The sequence below is a fragment of the Mugil cephalus genome, chromosome 5 (assembly GCF_022458985.1).
Source record: "Mugil cephalus isolate CIBA_MC_2020 chromosome 5, CIBA_Mcephalus_1.1, whole genome shotgun sequence".
Taxonomy (NCBI): domain Eukaryota; kingdom Metazoa; phylum Chordata; class Actinopteri; order Mugiliformes; family Mugilidae; genus Mugil; species Mugil cephalus.
The window spans coordinates 4690686-4705089 of NC_061774.1; the positions used below are offsets into that span (position 1 = coordinate 4690686).

Below are 14404 nucleotides of genomic sequence, written 5' to 3' on the forward strand. Positions count from 1 at the left end.
CTTAAAATTGTTTAAAAGTGGGGTCCCTAGTTTCTTAATTAGAATTTTGGTTTATTGGTAGTCCCATCAGACAATGAGAGTGAGGTGGGGGAAAGTAACACCTGCTTCCTTCCATGTTACCAATGGTGTCTGCTTAATATGTATATGAATCACTTGGTGACTTACTAATTAACCACCTTATGTACACCAATGATTTGGTCATTTTTAGCCCGTACAGTGCTGGTCTCCAGCAGCTTCTGGGAATGTGCACACAGTATGGTGCTGATTTTGATATAAAATATAATGCGAAAAAGAGTAAGATCATGATTGTCAGAAGTAGAGAAGACAGACGGGCACCCTTTCCTGACTTCCATCTGTCTGGCACTGCACTGAGTGTGTGCAGTGAAGTAACATATTTGGGCCACATCCTTGCAAATGACCTGTCTGATGACAAGGACATCTATAGGCAGTGTCGGAAGCTGTATGCTTAAGCAAACATGCTGTGTCAGAAGTTTAGCATGTGCTCTGAATCTGTGAAGATCTCACTCTTTAGAGCAAATTGTACATCTTTGTATACTGCCCACTTGTGGTGCTGTTATAAACAAGGAAGCATTAGAAAACTCACAGTGGCTTATAATGACAGCACAAGGCTGTTGAGAGCCTCAAGAAGCTCCAGTGCAAGCCCGATGTTTGTTAGTGTTGGGGTGCCTACCTGTAATGCTGTACTATGTAATCTGATGTTTAGATTTACAGTATGTGTAGGGCATCTGGGTTAGAACATAACATAATCACTGGTTAGCCCTGTACAGAGTTCTGTTCGATTTTCCTCCACACTGTGGAACCATTGGTGAACATGTCTGTATGTTAGACACTGAACATTGTCAAAGGCTCTGTAGTGTATTGACAATGTATTGTCTTTTTATTCTGCCATCTGAAATAAATAAATAAATCATGTACAAGTCATGCATTAATTGTGCATTGATATAGGAGGTGAGTTAACCTGAGTTAAACACAGGTTGTGTTTGTGACTTAAGTTTGTGTAGTATGAATGGATATTAATTTGTATACCATCAATCAGTATATATTCAGGCTGTAAAACCACATCATATTTTTGCAAAATAAATAAATAAATAATCACAGATTAGGCTGAAGCCTATCCCAGGTACACCCTGCACAGGTCTCCAGTCTATCTCAAGACTAAAACAGAGAGACAGACAACCATTCATACACCTTCACTGGCCAATTTAGAATCCCCAATCAACCTAACGAGCATGTTCTTGGACAGTGGGAGGAAGCAGGAGAACTTGGAGAGAACCCATGCAGACACATGACAACTTAAAGTCTAAGTGTATATAAAAACGTAATAACTCTAAAACAACATTGGGTTATAAATGATTTGATTATTTCAGTCGCTGACTGTGTTAACAACTAACGAACAGGTGAAAAAGGCTGTTTAATGAATTCAATGTTATTTTCCTAATCCACAACAAAAGAATCGCTTTTACCTTCTTCAACAGTTTTGGGCTTCGCGGCTCTCCATACAACTTCCGGGGGTGCGAGCATCGCGCAGGAGACCAGAACGTGCGTTCATCACATCGCTGTGTTTTCAGTTTTGAGGGGGAACTCATCCCGACGAGGGAACCGATTCCGACGGAAGACCGTCAACTTGTTGCACCCAGCAGAGAAACGCCCCCCACCATTTACCTCCTCCTCTCCACTCTCGGTGTAATTCAACTAAAGCTCTCACTGCTGACTGGGGAAGCGGACCGCTAACATGGCTTCTAACCGGGTGATCGTATACGGAGGAAAAGGCGCTCTGGGCTCAAAGTGTGTCCAGTATTTCAAAACCAAAGGATGGGTGAGTGACAGCCGCCAACGGCAGAGGCTAACGTTGCTAAAGCTAAACTGTAAACGCTGACAGTATTTGGTGTGTTTCTGAAACAGTGGGTCGCTAGCATCGACATGGCTGCAAACGAGGAGGCGAATGAAAATGTGATTGTGAAGTCGAGTGAATCTTTCACCGAACAGGCAGGACAGGTAAGCTGCAGGCGTCAAACTGAGGAGAGCAGATGGCTAGCTTACTGAACTTTTAATATAAATTCACACTTATCAATTTTGTTTTTCTTTTCCTTTCCTTTCTTCTCCTGTTATTGTTATTATTATTATTATTAGTAGTAGTAGTAGTAATAGTATTCTTATTATTATCATCAGTGGGTTTGTACTTTTTAAGTATTAAAATTTTTAATTTTTATTAAAGTAACTAATGCTGCGTTCAAGTCACGCTTAAAAATAACGGAATATTTAGGGATATTTCTGCTCGAGAGTTGATATGTGAGAGTATCAATGTCATAAGGAAAATATTAGCTTCTTGAAAGTTTTCATAATGTTTTCAGTAATATTGAATTGTATTGTGATTCTATTATTCTGACAACCTGTTGTCATGCAAAGTATAAAAAATACCTTTCTGATGCTATTGCAACATCAAATCAACATTATAACAGTCATGAAGGAGGATTTCTGGAAAGACTTACTGTATGACAGTCTTACTGTGACTTACTGTTATATTAAAATTAACTCCAAGTGAGTGTAAATAAAATTCACTAGAATATTCCTTTGTTTGTTGTTACACAGTCATACATATTTTTATGTTGCCTATGTTTCATATGTTCATTTGATTAAAATCTATACCATTCAAAGGTATTCTTAAAAAAAAAAAAAAAAAAAAAAAAAAAGAACGGCTGTGAATGGTTTCTAAATATCCTTCTTTTGTTTGTAGACCTGAACTAATATTTTCCAGGTGGTGTGCGACCTCAAACATAATTGGCATTTAAAGGCCCTTTCAGCTTGTCTGTGAGGCGGGTTGCTTTATGAAAAGACGTCAGCAGTTATCTCTGCTTTTGTGCAGGTGACGACAGCTGTGGCTCAGTTGCTAGGGGAACAGAAGGTGGATGCCATCTTGTGTGTGGCGGGCGGCTGGGCAGGAGGAAACTGTAGTTCCAAAGGTCAGAGTTCAGCCGTTATTTGTTATTGCGTTAATCATCAGCCATTTGTATTTCTGCACCTCATCCTGGTTAAACCTGAAGCCACTCTAAATGTTGCATGTACTCTGTTAACTGTAATTTATATTTAAAAGTAGAGTTTCTGTTCAAACCATTCCATTGAATAGCTCAAACGTTTTGAGGAAAATGCTGGTTTAATTTCTGGTGTTGTTGATGAGAAAGAAACCTTTCCATCTGCTTCTGCCTCAAAGGATTTCTATTATTTTGTTTATTACATTGAAATCAGTAACTTAAACTTCTCTATAATTCAGTAGAGTACATTATCACAAACGGCTTCCTCCAGATTGACCATAAATCTGAATCAGCACTTCTTTTAGACACTAATAGTAAAAATTTGAACATGATGAAGGTTTGTTAAATTAGTCTGCATTGGATTTACTTAATAAACTGCCAATTGAGTGTATCTGCCAGAATGTTTCTTGGCTCTGATCAGTTGTCAGCCAGCCAGGTCAGACTCCAGAAAGATAGCCTGTCCCATAACTCATGTAAAATGGTGATTTCTTGTTTTTACACTGTAGCTTTTATACAGATGAAACAAATATCTTAATTTGTTAATTGTAGAGGTGCTAGTAGAAATGTTTTGGCACGGTTTATAAGTGGCAATCCAGCTGTTTCAGTGCTGTAGCTTTTCTTTGACAACATCCTAAATATTTCCCGACATGTGGAAAGGCTGGCCTCGTTTCGTCAGTAATATATGGTGACGCAGTCTTTTATAATTTCCTGCAGACTTGTACAAAAACGCAGATTTGATGTGGAAACAGAGTGTTTGGACCTCTACCATCTCCAGCCACATTGCTGCACTGCACCTAAAACCAGGCGGACTGTTGACGTTGGCCGGTGCTAAAGCCGCCCAGTCGGGCACTGGAGGTGAGGTTCTACTGTTGTATTCACAGTTCGAGTCGTAATGACCTGATGACCTGCTTCGCTTGTGTGTCACGTCATGGTTACAGGCTTTGGCCATGAAGGGAATTGACATCCTGATCAGGCATGAGTTAAAAGCACACCCGGCTCACTACAGGCAGGGGGGAAATGTGTCAATAAAATGGATCCAAGAAACACAAGAAAACAAAAGCTGATGAGCTGTGAGGCGGCAGTGGTGCGCAGTGGTTAGAGTTTTTTCCACAAACAAGAAATCATTGGTTTGATTCCCAAAACGACCCGTTTGTCCATCAGGAACCTAACCCTTCTCTCTCTGTGTGGTTGAGCTATTGATTCAACCCCTACCTCCTTACTGGTTTGAAGAGCTGGTAAATATCGAAAGGAATAAGATTCACTGCAGCAGATAAATTAGGAACCCAGCAACAGAAGGAGCAACAGAAGAATTATGTCATGTAGCATAAATTAATTCAAAGATTCTTTTTTGTTATTGACATGAAAAGCATTCAAAAGATGAACTGTAGAACTAAGGTCTGTGTCTCAAATTAATTCATTTATTGTCCTTCATACATAGCAATAACATTTAACACAGAAATCAAACTATAAGAATTACTTGTAGTTGATGATAAAATGTATATGTTTATTTTAAGAAAATCATTACATTTGCATAAGTAGTGTCCATATATATGGCTTTAGGTTACAGGATAACACCAGTCAGTCACCAGTCAGTAAGCAGTTATTAAATGCATACTTGACTTATATGTCAAATAAAATTAATGGCCAGAGCTTTTTCAGTCCTGACTGCTTTGACGCCACTTGTCCTTTGTGGTAATAAAGTCACAGTATTACAACTATTGTTGGTTTCATAAAGAAGGCACACTGCTCCCTTTTTCCATCCTAGTATGAGCAACCATGATCTGATGTTATGCTGCATGGTGAATGGTGTTGGTTGCCTACTGCTCTTCATCTAACAGCTCACCGTGGCTGCTCCTTCTTGTTCCATTACTCCCTGCAATAATGCAAATTGATTTGAAATGGCAAAAATATAAACTTTTTTCTGCTTCATAATGTGAGCTTTTATTTGTCCGTTTAAATCCTTTTAATGGGAAGTTGCAGCAGAACGAACCTTATCAGATGAAGATTTAGGGTTCTGCATTCATACCCACCTAGCTGTTTATAGAGATTACATTAGCATGAACACAATACAACATTTTTTTCCCCCTCAAAAGTTAAAAAAATATAAAAATGTTGCAGTATTTTTGTCAGTGGGTCACAGGTTCCGTTACTATTTTGTAACTCATTTGGCAATAAATAGTGACTTTATTTAAAGGCTAGTAAAATGTCAAACTTTTTGTATCCAGCTTTTCAAAAATGTCAATTTGTCAAATATTCCTTGTTATATGTATGTGAATGAAACCTCTTTGGTGACTGACAAATGAAGACATCACACTGGGTGGTTTACATAGGTTAAACAGTTCAGATGAATTGTTCTAGTTTGTTAGTTGCTGCCCTGTTAACATGTGACTAGTCCAGGTCGTCGGCCTCATCTAGAGGCTTTGGTGTGTGGCCATGTGATGAGCAAACCTCTCTGTAACCAAGCCAGCCATGTGATGGGCTGTGATCCAACTCAACAGCAACACAAAGCCCTGGCTCAGCAATCCACACACAGCTCACAAGCTCATTGTCTGCTGGCTTAGGAAGAGAATGACTCAGCAGATATAGCTCCTCGCGCAATATCCACATGGGCCGAGCTTGTTAACCCCCTGAAACAGACCGAGGCACCTTTATGACTATTGTTCTCTTCAGCCTGTGTTCTTATAGAATTCTGTGATTGCCACAAAAAATCTATTTCTTTGAGCTCTAATTAAATGTGAGACAACATCAGGAGCCAAATGTTAAGTAATATAACAAACAGCTTTGCGAGCCACTCACACTCATCCTTTCTTTGAGTGCTTTGATCAAACAAACTGAGACTAAAGTTAATGAGCATCAGCCAAATCCAGATTGTCTGTGCAGAGGAAACTAAAAAGCAGATTAGGATGACTAATTGTTTTGACTTTGTTGTTGATCAAAGTCTTGTGAATGAACAGGCTGTTAAATGCTGAAAACACTAACACAAATCACATCAGGTAGTAAAATGAAAGATAATTTAGAAAATGATCAAATGCTCGAGGACTAAAACAGATTAACGAGACCTTACAAAACATCTAAAAACATCAAGGAATGGTTCGAAAATCACGTGGATGTCTCTCTTGTGAATTTTATTCCAGATTTGGGATTTAAAATAGAGGTTGAACTCCAGAAGCTTTAAGAGTTGGGGAGGTCTCTCTGCTTAATCATGTGAGTTTTTCATTGTTGGTGATTATCCTCCAAGATATGCAACTTTAAGCAACTGACTTCTCATTATAGTCCACGCAGAATTCAGTCCAGCCTTTGTTTTGACTTTCACTAGTTGAGGATTAGCCTGTGAGAAGCCTGTAGGACTGATTCTGAAACAGAACAGGCTATGGAGAGACGTGTCTCGTGGACGAAGTGGCAGACTTTGAGACTCTGGAGTATAATTTGTAACGTCTTGATAACATGGCTCACATTTCACCAGCCTCCCCTGAGCTACTTGCCCTAGCTGTCCAACTTTACTGCTATGAAACCAACAGAGGTAAAGAATAAATCTGAAACACTGGAAACTAAAGAGAAGGAGATAAGAGGACGTGATCCGTCAACAGATATGGCACAATTATTGATCATATTACTGACAAAAACTGTGGACACTTAAAACCAAAATCACAAAATTCTACAACATCTGGGTAAATTACATTTCTCTCTAAACTCCCAAGAAATTAAATACTGGCATACCTACATTTACAAAGCATTGTCAGTTTTCGCTCATTAAGTCTTGTTTCACCAGTTGATTGGACACTACAGCTGTTGCTGAGGAGCACTTGGCAGTTATGTAAGACATTATTTGTGTTTTAAATTTAGAAAAGGTTTATGAAAACCAGCCTTAATGATGGATAGGTGTTGTAAAAAATCTGTCTCCTCACATTAACATGTTGGACGGAAGCTTTTTCCGCTCAAAGTCTTGCACCTGCTACATTGACATTTCTAATAAACACAATAGTCCGATCAGAACTTAAAATACATGTAACCACCTCAGTCTGAACAGACTGGCTGACTGACCAGAAGGATCTTCAGTCACATTGAGGCGGGTGGCACAAACCATTGATAATCTGTTAAAAGTAAAATATTACCTCCTAATAATTATGTAAACCCTTGAACTGAATGTTTCTCTCTGACTGGAATAAATCTATTATTTTTTGCACATATTTTCGCTACACGGGGTAAAAACCAGGTGAGGGGACAAGTTTCCAGGAGGGACAGAAATGCAGAGGTAGCAAAACAACCAGGTGTTTAAAAAAAGTGCTCGAATAAATGAACAAATCCAGAATTGATAAAGGCAGCGGTGTTGAAAACGTGGCTTCGTCTGCTTTTATCAATTTTATCTTCTTTGTCTGGTTTACCACTTTGCACATGACAAAAATGTTCTATGGAAATTGATGTTTTGGGCGCATGTAAAAACGTACTGTTTACATTACTGGGGTTTTACGACTGATGACACTAAGCATGAGACAGGATGTCTAAACCTTAGCTATTCTGGTGGTTACATTTCAAATCCATGGAACCATTTGTTCTTTGAAAAAGAAAAAAAAAAGGGAAAGAAAAGTCGTATCACCACCCCCCATTTCCATTGGTCAGTGCTTTGTAAGTCCTAAGATGGTTCAGGGGGTTGAGCAGATGCTTGGCATTCTTTAGAAAGCCTGTTATGTTGTTGTGGGGAGAAGCACTATTGTTTCCAGATGCCAAAACTTTAGAACAGTCTACTGAGTTAGCCCATACTGTTTCATGATCTAATTTACCAAAAACACAAAAAACAAAAAAAAAAAATCACACAAACTTTTTCATCCCGGCTGTCCAACGCTTCTTTCTGCATCAACACGTAGCAGCATGTGGAGAGCAGGGCTGCATTTTTACATTGTCAATATTCCGGCTTTAAAAGTCTCAGGATATCCCTTCTATAGATTCATAGCCCACTTGACCTCCCTCCACTAAATCAATGCCCTGGGCACAGCGTGTGATGAATTTGATGTGGTCTGTGTTCCGTACGAAAACTGAATAATATTCCATCTGCCATCTCCAGGCATGATAGGCTACGGCATGGCCAAGGCCGCCGTCCACCAGCTGTGTCAGAGCCTGGCAGCAAAAAACAGTGGCATGCCCTCTGGAGCCGCTGCTGTTGCCATTCTACCGTGAGTATTTAACACACTTGGTCAAAATGCACATCAAGTTCCAGACTTAATAACTTCCAATGTGCCAGGGGAACACTTTAAATCCTAACATCACAGTTTAAGGTGTGTAATATGTGCAGCAACCACAGATGGATGCCTTAAAGGTGTAATCAACTGAAAGTCTGTCTCTCGAGCATCAGCTGTTGAAGGTTTGCAGACCTGATTTGGTCTAAGTATATTAACTCTAGATGATCGTGCTGTTAAAATATTTGTGTATTCTACTGTTGAGATGAATTGAAGATTTACAACGATAAAAAAAGCTGTTTTGTTTACTTTTGTCACTTCCGTGTCTCAGTCATAGTGATCTCTCTCTGACCAGCTAATTTCTACAAGTGTTTGAAAAAGCTGCCAGCAGAGGTGTGAACACAATACCAAAAATGCAGACGCTCATTGACAGGCTGACACAAAGTCTAGCTGCCAAGATGTAGAATAAGTGAACAGATGAGAAGCTAGTAGTCCAATTATTTCTTTTTAGCACTTGGTTGCAGTATGCCAGTGTATTTGAAGCTTCAAAAAACACCAGCACTTCTGCCCTTGTGTGCGCCATCAGACTTACTTTGTCTACTTCTTCAAATGCTACACGTACACAAATGTTTTCAGTTGTGTAAACGTGCCTAAAAAAATGAAACTAATAGAACTGCAGTAGATTGATAGACTGAAACAAGCACCTATCAACATGTACGCTAAGTTTTGGACTTTTGAGTGCGAGCTCCTCTTTTTTTCCTCTTTATTACTCAGCCTTGATTGAATCCATATACTGGACAAACATGTAAGATCTCAGTTCAGTTTGCTGTTGAAAAAATACGGTGTGTATGCACATTACTTGCACATAAATAGACGAGCATCTGGTGGAAGGACTGAAAACTGTTGTGCTACAATATTAGCTGTATCGCACACTCTTTGCCATGTTGGCTGGCTAAGTTCTAGGTTGAAGAGAAGCCGTTTACACCCAGTAGATCTCTGTGTGCGCACACAATCTGCCTCAGTCGTGTTTGCTTTATTGAGTTTAGAATCTGTTTTTGCAGTGTCATCGTGAGTCGCTACAAAAGGGTGTTCAGGGGGTGTATCTCGGCCCTGCTCTCTCTTTGGATGATTTTCCTCCAGCGTGAGGCCAGACAGAGGCTGTTTCTCCAGCGTGCTGTCACAGCTGTTTACCATTAGCCCCGTGACTTGCATTTCTGCCGGAGCACCCTACGCCCCTACTGCCGCAACATCATATATGGTGGAGGGTATTCTTCTAAAGGCGGGTGATCGTTGAATATGATAAAACGGATCAAATGGAGGCGCCCCATTACTGACCAGTTGTTTTTAGAACATCCGCATGTATCCGTCCCTTTCAAAACCCGAGTCATTGGATGGTAGCTGCCCTTTAATTTAAAAATGTCCTCATTTTGGAAAGTCTCTATTTTTTTTAAAAAGCTTCTGAATGATGATGTCTCTCTCTGGTATATCTGTGTATGATCTTGAATTTATGTATGTGGTAGCTCGACCAGAAATACTACATCACATCAGGATGTTTCAGCATGCTTTCAGAAAGACTACGCGTCCTGTGTACAGTGTGTGATATGTGCATGGAGATGCTGCCGTCTGCTCTGCTCAGATGCAGCTGCTCACCCTGATTGTCGTCTGGCTTCATTTGGCAGCGTTACCTTGGATACGGCGATGAACAGGAAGTTCATGCCTGACGCAGATTTCGGCTCCTGGACGCCGCTGGAGTACATCGCAGAGTGAGTGCTGAGCCAATATTGTTTTTACGTGATTATCTTTCTTATTCAAAGGCAGAATATAACTCTGGAAACAGGAAGGGTTTCATATTAGAGTCGAGGTAAATATTTGGCTGTGTGATTTGAAAGTTGCTGTGTTTCCAGTATCTGGGATCATGGATTTAAATATTTAAAATAAGGACGATTTCTCCAAAAATGTCACAAAGTGAATTTTTCTGGTTCACAATTTTTGTTATAACTCTTCACCCCATGTTGCCATATAGTTCATCTCCTTTGTTTCCACAAATCCTAGATGTTTTTAAGCCATGTTTACATGGACACTACTATTCCACTGAGAATAAAAGCGTCTGATTGGTTCGATCAGAAGGAATTTGAGGGCTGGTGTAAAACTTTGTTAATCCACTCAGTAGAAAAATATTACCTCCTTATAACCATGTTAACACTGATTATTCCTGTGCAGCTGCTGTGCGGCTCCTCTACATGTCTCTGATCACAGCGGGCCCCCTGCTGACACGTCTTCATGTGTCTGATTCTGTCCTATTAGGGAAGCTGGGGACAGAAAAGCCGAGTGTCTTTTTGATCATTCATTGTTGGGCCAAGGAGCTCTTTGATTCTCAGGGGCCGACATCACAAGCATCACATGCACCTATGATGTTGGATCACAGAAACATTTTCAGCATCAAATTACATAAAAGTCACTGAAATTACCCGACAAACAGTCTCATGCAGGAGACATGAGCCAAGAACATACAGGATATTGCCGGGAGCGTTCTGCTTCACAGTCATCTTGTTTCCTTTAAAACCATAAATTGAAATTATATGTTGTTTGTGAGGTTTAAGCAGACACAAAATCTATATTTGTGGTCGTATTGATGTGATTTTCATTATATTTTGCAGCCTGCATAAGTTACAACAAAGACTCAATTTTCAATCAATTCAACTTTATACTAACAATTGAATAAATCAACTGCACAACACCCCAGTGTAGTATACTTAGGCATATTTTTTGGTATGTAGTTTTTATTTTCAAATGTTACTAAAATGTATTTCTTGGAAAAATAATTATAAATTTAATTAAAATTATTCAGATAATCAGATCACTGGAACACATCTGGATAAATGTTGTGTGCGTTTAGGCAGACGTTTGTGTTGATATCTGAGGTCGTATCGTTGATCGTTGCGTGTGTAAGGCTGATGGAGATTAGATGGGATTTGATCCACTTTGATAATCCCCGAGGAAACAGATGAGGGTCTGAGGACAGAAATAGAAACCATCTGACTGACCGGAAATGAAAGGAGGAGGCAATTAGTTTGCAATTTTGTTATTCTGTGCCTAAAGACTGTTCACTGAACAGCTTCTCTCCATTACATCAGTACTTTAAATGAAAGAGGTTCGTATTTACTTTGCTGGAAATGTTAGACCAGAAAAAAAAAAATCATCTTTCTTGTATTAAAACTAGTGTATTTTTTTTTTTAATTTCATAACTGAAACATCCTGTCTGGACAAACACATTATAAATCTATGCACGGTAATAGCATACAATGTATGTACACAAAGCAGCCCATGAGCTTTGATCAAGAAAACCCTTCTCGTACCAATTAATCCTGCTAAAGTCATTATTGACAGCAGACAAGATGACAAGACACTGGATTTTATTGTACTCTTTTTTTTTTTTTTTTAGCATGACATTAGAGGTGTTAGTCTTAATTGCTTTTTGTAGATGGACACACGGACACAAACTGAAAACGTGCATTCATGTCTCACCAGTAAAATGAAGTATAGTGTAATTTTGGACTTGGAGAAGTTTTAACGTTTTTTCATAATCCGTTCAACAGGAAAATAATGGCCACTAATAACCACGTAAACACTTGATCTGATCCTTTCTCTCTGCTTGATGCTCATATTCGCTCCGTGAGGATGTGACAGGTTTCCATGAGGGAACATGGAGGTAGCTAAACAACCAGTAACAAATCAGTGTAGATGTTGATCTTGGTCGTCTGTGTGTGAAGAACCTCCTGTCTATCTCATCCGATCATTTTATTTAATGCACACCTCTACGAACCCATTTTACATATTTATATTTTATTTCTCTGCAGAACGTTCTTCAGCTGGGCCACCGGCGACGACCGTCCGGCGTCAGGAAGCCTGATGCAGCTGCTTACGTCTGGGGGCGAAACCAAAGCCGTGGCCGCTCAGTAGAGGACAGAGCCGAGCTGAGGAGACGGCCGTGGGGGTCGGTAGGGGGGAGGCGAGATAAAGATGGATGGGAGATGGGAGGAGTGATGAGGATGGTTGGAGGGTGTAGAGGTGAGGAAGAGAAATGGTGGCAGAGAGGAACTGAATGAAATAAGGAGGTGGAGAGGAGTCAGCCAGATGTGTTTGTTTTGCCAGGGGTGCGGGGGTCTTTGCAAAAAGGCAGCCTCACAGCGCCATCTAGCTGCAGATCACTACAGCTGTCTCTCTCCAACAGACAGTGTTAAATCTCCAGTAGTGCTCTGCTCACCAACGGAGCATTCAGTCATATTCGAAGTACCAGTGAAGTATAACAGTGTTAGTGCAGAAAATTAAGATGTCCTACTTTTCATCATGTTTTCAAAGTCCCCATCCTTCGTACCTACACGTGAGTCCAGTCTGACATGTGCGATGTGTAGACCTTTGAGTTTCTACTGTTTCCTGGTCTCTGAAGGTCGTCTGCCGCTGCTGAAAACTTGAAAGAAAGCCGCTGTCTTCTCTCAAACGGACAATATGATGTAGAGTAGAATGGCCTTATATTTTTTCGTCATAGCTGTCAAAGTGTCCTTGGTGTCTGCAGTGTGAAGAAGGAAGGTGCCCTGTTCTTTTTGTGGGTGTTTTTTTTTTTTTTTAAATCATGCGTTGTCACTGTGTCAAAATTCACAATAAAGCGAGCAGGAAACAGTCTCACCTCCAGAACCATTTAGTTTCACTTTAAAATGGATATTTGACGAATGCTGCATCACACACGAATCTTCAGCCGCATCATTAGAAAGTCTTTTATCTGTAATCTAAAACGTACAAAAAAAGAAAAGGTTTTATTTTTGAAAAAGTTTTCTAAAATGAGCTCCACACTTGTGTTTTTAGGAAATGTTACTCTGTGACGAGATGTTGAGGAGCTATTTTCAGCTATAGATCTGGAGCATTGGCGTAGGTGAGGATTTATGTGTTCCTACAAGGGGCTGTAAATTTCACTCATGGACACTGCAGGCATCAATCCTTCACATTTCTTCAAAGATTTTGGGCCAAATTCCTCAAAAGAAATTATCATTTAAATGGATTTTTTATTAGTCATATATATCTGTGCATTAGTGGTTAAATGTCTGGCACATGGACACTGGAGGACGGGATTTGCACCACTGACCTTAAAGTCCCAAATCTACTTCTTAAACTGCTTGTCCACGTCCATTTTTATTTAGGTCATTCTTGGCATGATGAAAGTTTTGTTTTTAGTTTAACTTGAAACATTCTCAGGAGCCTTGAAGTTCTTGCACAGAAACATTTAATGAAAACTTGATCACGGAATTAAAATTGCATGATTCGTATAAAGAAGAAGAAAAAAAAGGGGGTCCAGTTCTTCACTTAATTATATTAATTACATTATTGTTTATGACTCCACTTTTATATTTTTGTGTAGATCGTGCTCAGTGTGATGAAAGCCTGTGACCAGATGAAGGCTGAAGGATTCTCAGGTGGCTTAAGCCTCACACAGAAACATTTATTGAACAACTCCATTGAGCTTTGATTAAAGCACACATTTGCTGTGGCATTTTTCAGTAATCTTTTGCAATGTCACAAGATTTATTTCCATCCCGTGTTGCATTAATTATTTACCAAGATCTCTTATTGATGGGAGAGCCTGACCACTGATCAGAACCCGGAGGTTCTCAGTGGGGTTCAGGTCTGGACTCTGTGGTGGTCTGTCTGTGTGTGAAAATGATGTCTCATGCTCCCTGAATCTTTCATTATTTGAGCCTGATGAATCCTGGCACTGTCATCTTGGAATATGCCGGTGGCATCAGAGAAGAAAAAAATCAATTGTTGGAATAAGCTGGTCATTCAGTATGTTGAGGTATCAGCTGACCTCGTTCTTTGGGCAGAATGTTGCTGAACATGGACCTGAGCAACTGCAGCAACCCCAGATCACAGCACCTACCCCACAGGCTGGTACAGTAGACACTAGACATGACGGGGCATCACTTCATCTGCCTTTCCGACCATATTTCTTCCTCAAAGACGTTGGTTCCCTACTGTGATAATGCGTTGGACAGTTCTTAACTCAATTTTAGCAGTGTCTGCTTTAATCTCTTTAGATGTTTCTCTGCTTGATCCATGCCAGTGATTTGACTCTTCTCAAACAGACGAACATCTTTCTCCACGACGTGTCTTTCAGCATGGTTGTTTAAGAAA

At 39.9% G+C, this 14404-nt stretch overlaps 1 protein-coding gene across 1 annotated transcript; it reads left to right on the top strand.

Annotated features, from left to right (window-relative positions):
* The first annotated feature begins 1514 nt into the window (after positions 1-1514).
* Positions 1515-12904, top strand: qdpra (quinoid dihydropteridine reductase a). The gene is made up of 7 exons (XM_047585727.1): positions 1515-1837; positions 1924-2016; positions 2885-2981; positions 3765-3905; positions 8110-8218; positions 9901-9984; positions 12079-12904. Exons 1-7 carry the CDS (start codon positions 1754-1756, stop codon positions 12179-12181), a joined length of 711 nt encoding a protein of 236 aa, XP_047441683.1. The 5' UTR covers positions 1515-1753; the 3' UTR covers positions 12182-12904.
* The last annotated feature ends 1500 nt before the right edge of the window (positions 12905-14404 follow it).

Excerpts from the sequence above, each read along its gene's own strand:
- qdpra (XM_047585727.1), top strand. The coding sequence starts at position 1,754 with ATGGCTTCTAACCGGGTGATCGTATACGGAGGAAAAGGCGCTCTGGGC. Across the intron at positions 2,017-2,884 it reads TCACCGAACAGGCAGGACAG|GTGACGACAGCTGTGGCTCA; the intron begins GTAAGCTGCAGG and ends GCTTTTGTGCAG. Across the intron at positions 9,985-12,078 it reads CCGCTGGAGTACATCGCAGA|AACGTTCTTCAGCTGGGCCA; the intron begins GTGAGTGCTGAG and ends ATTTCTCTGCAG.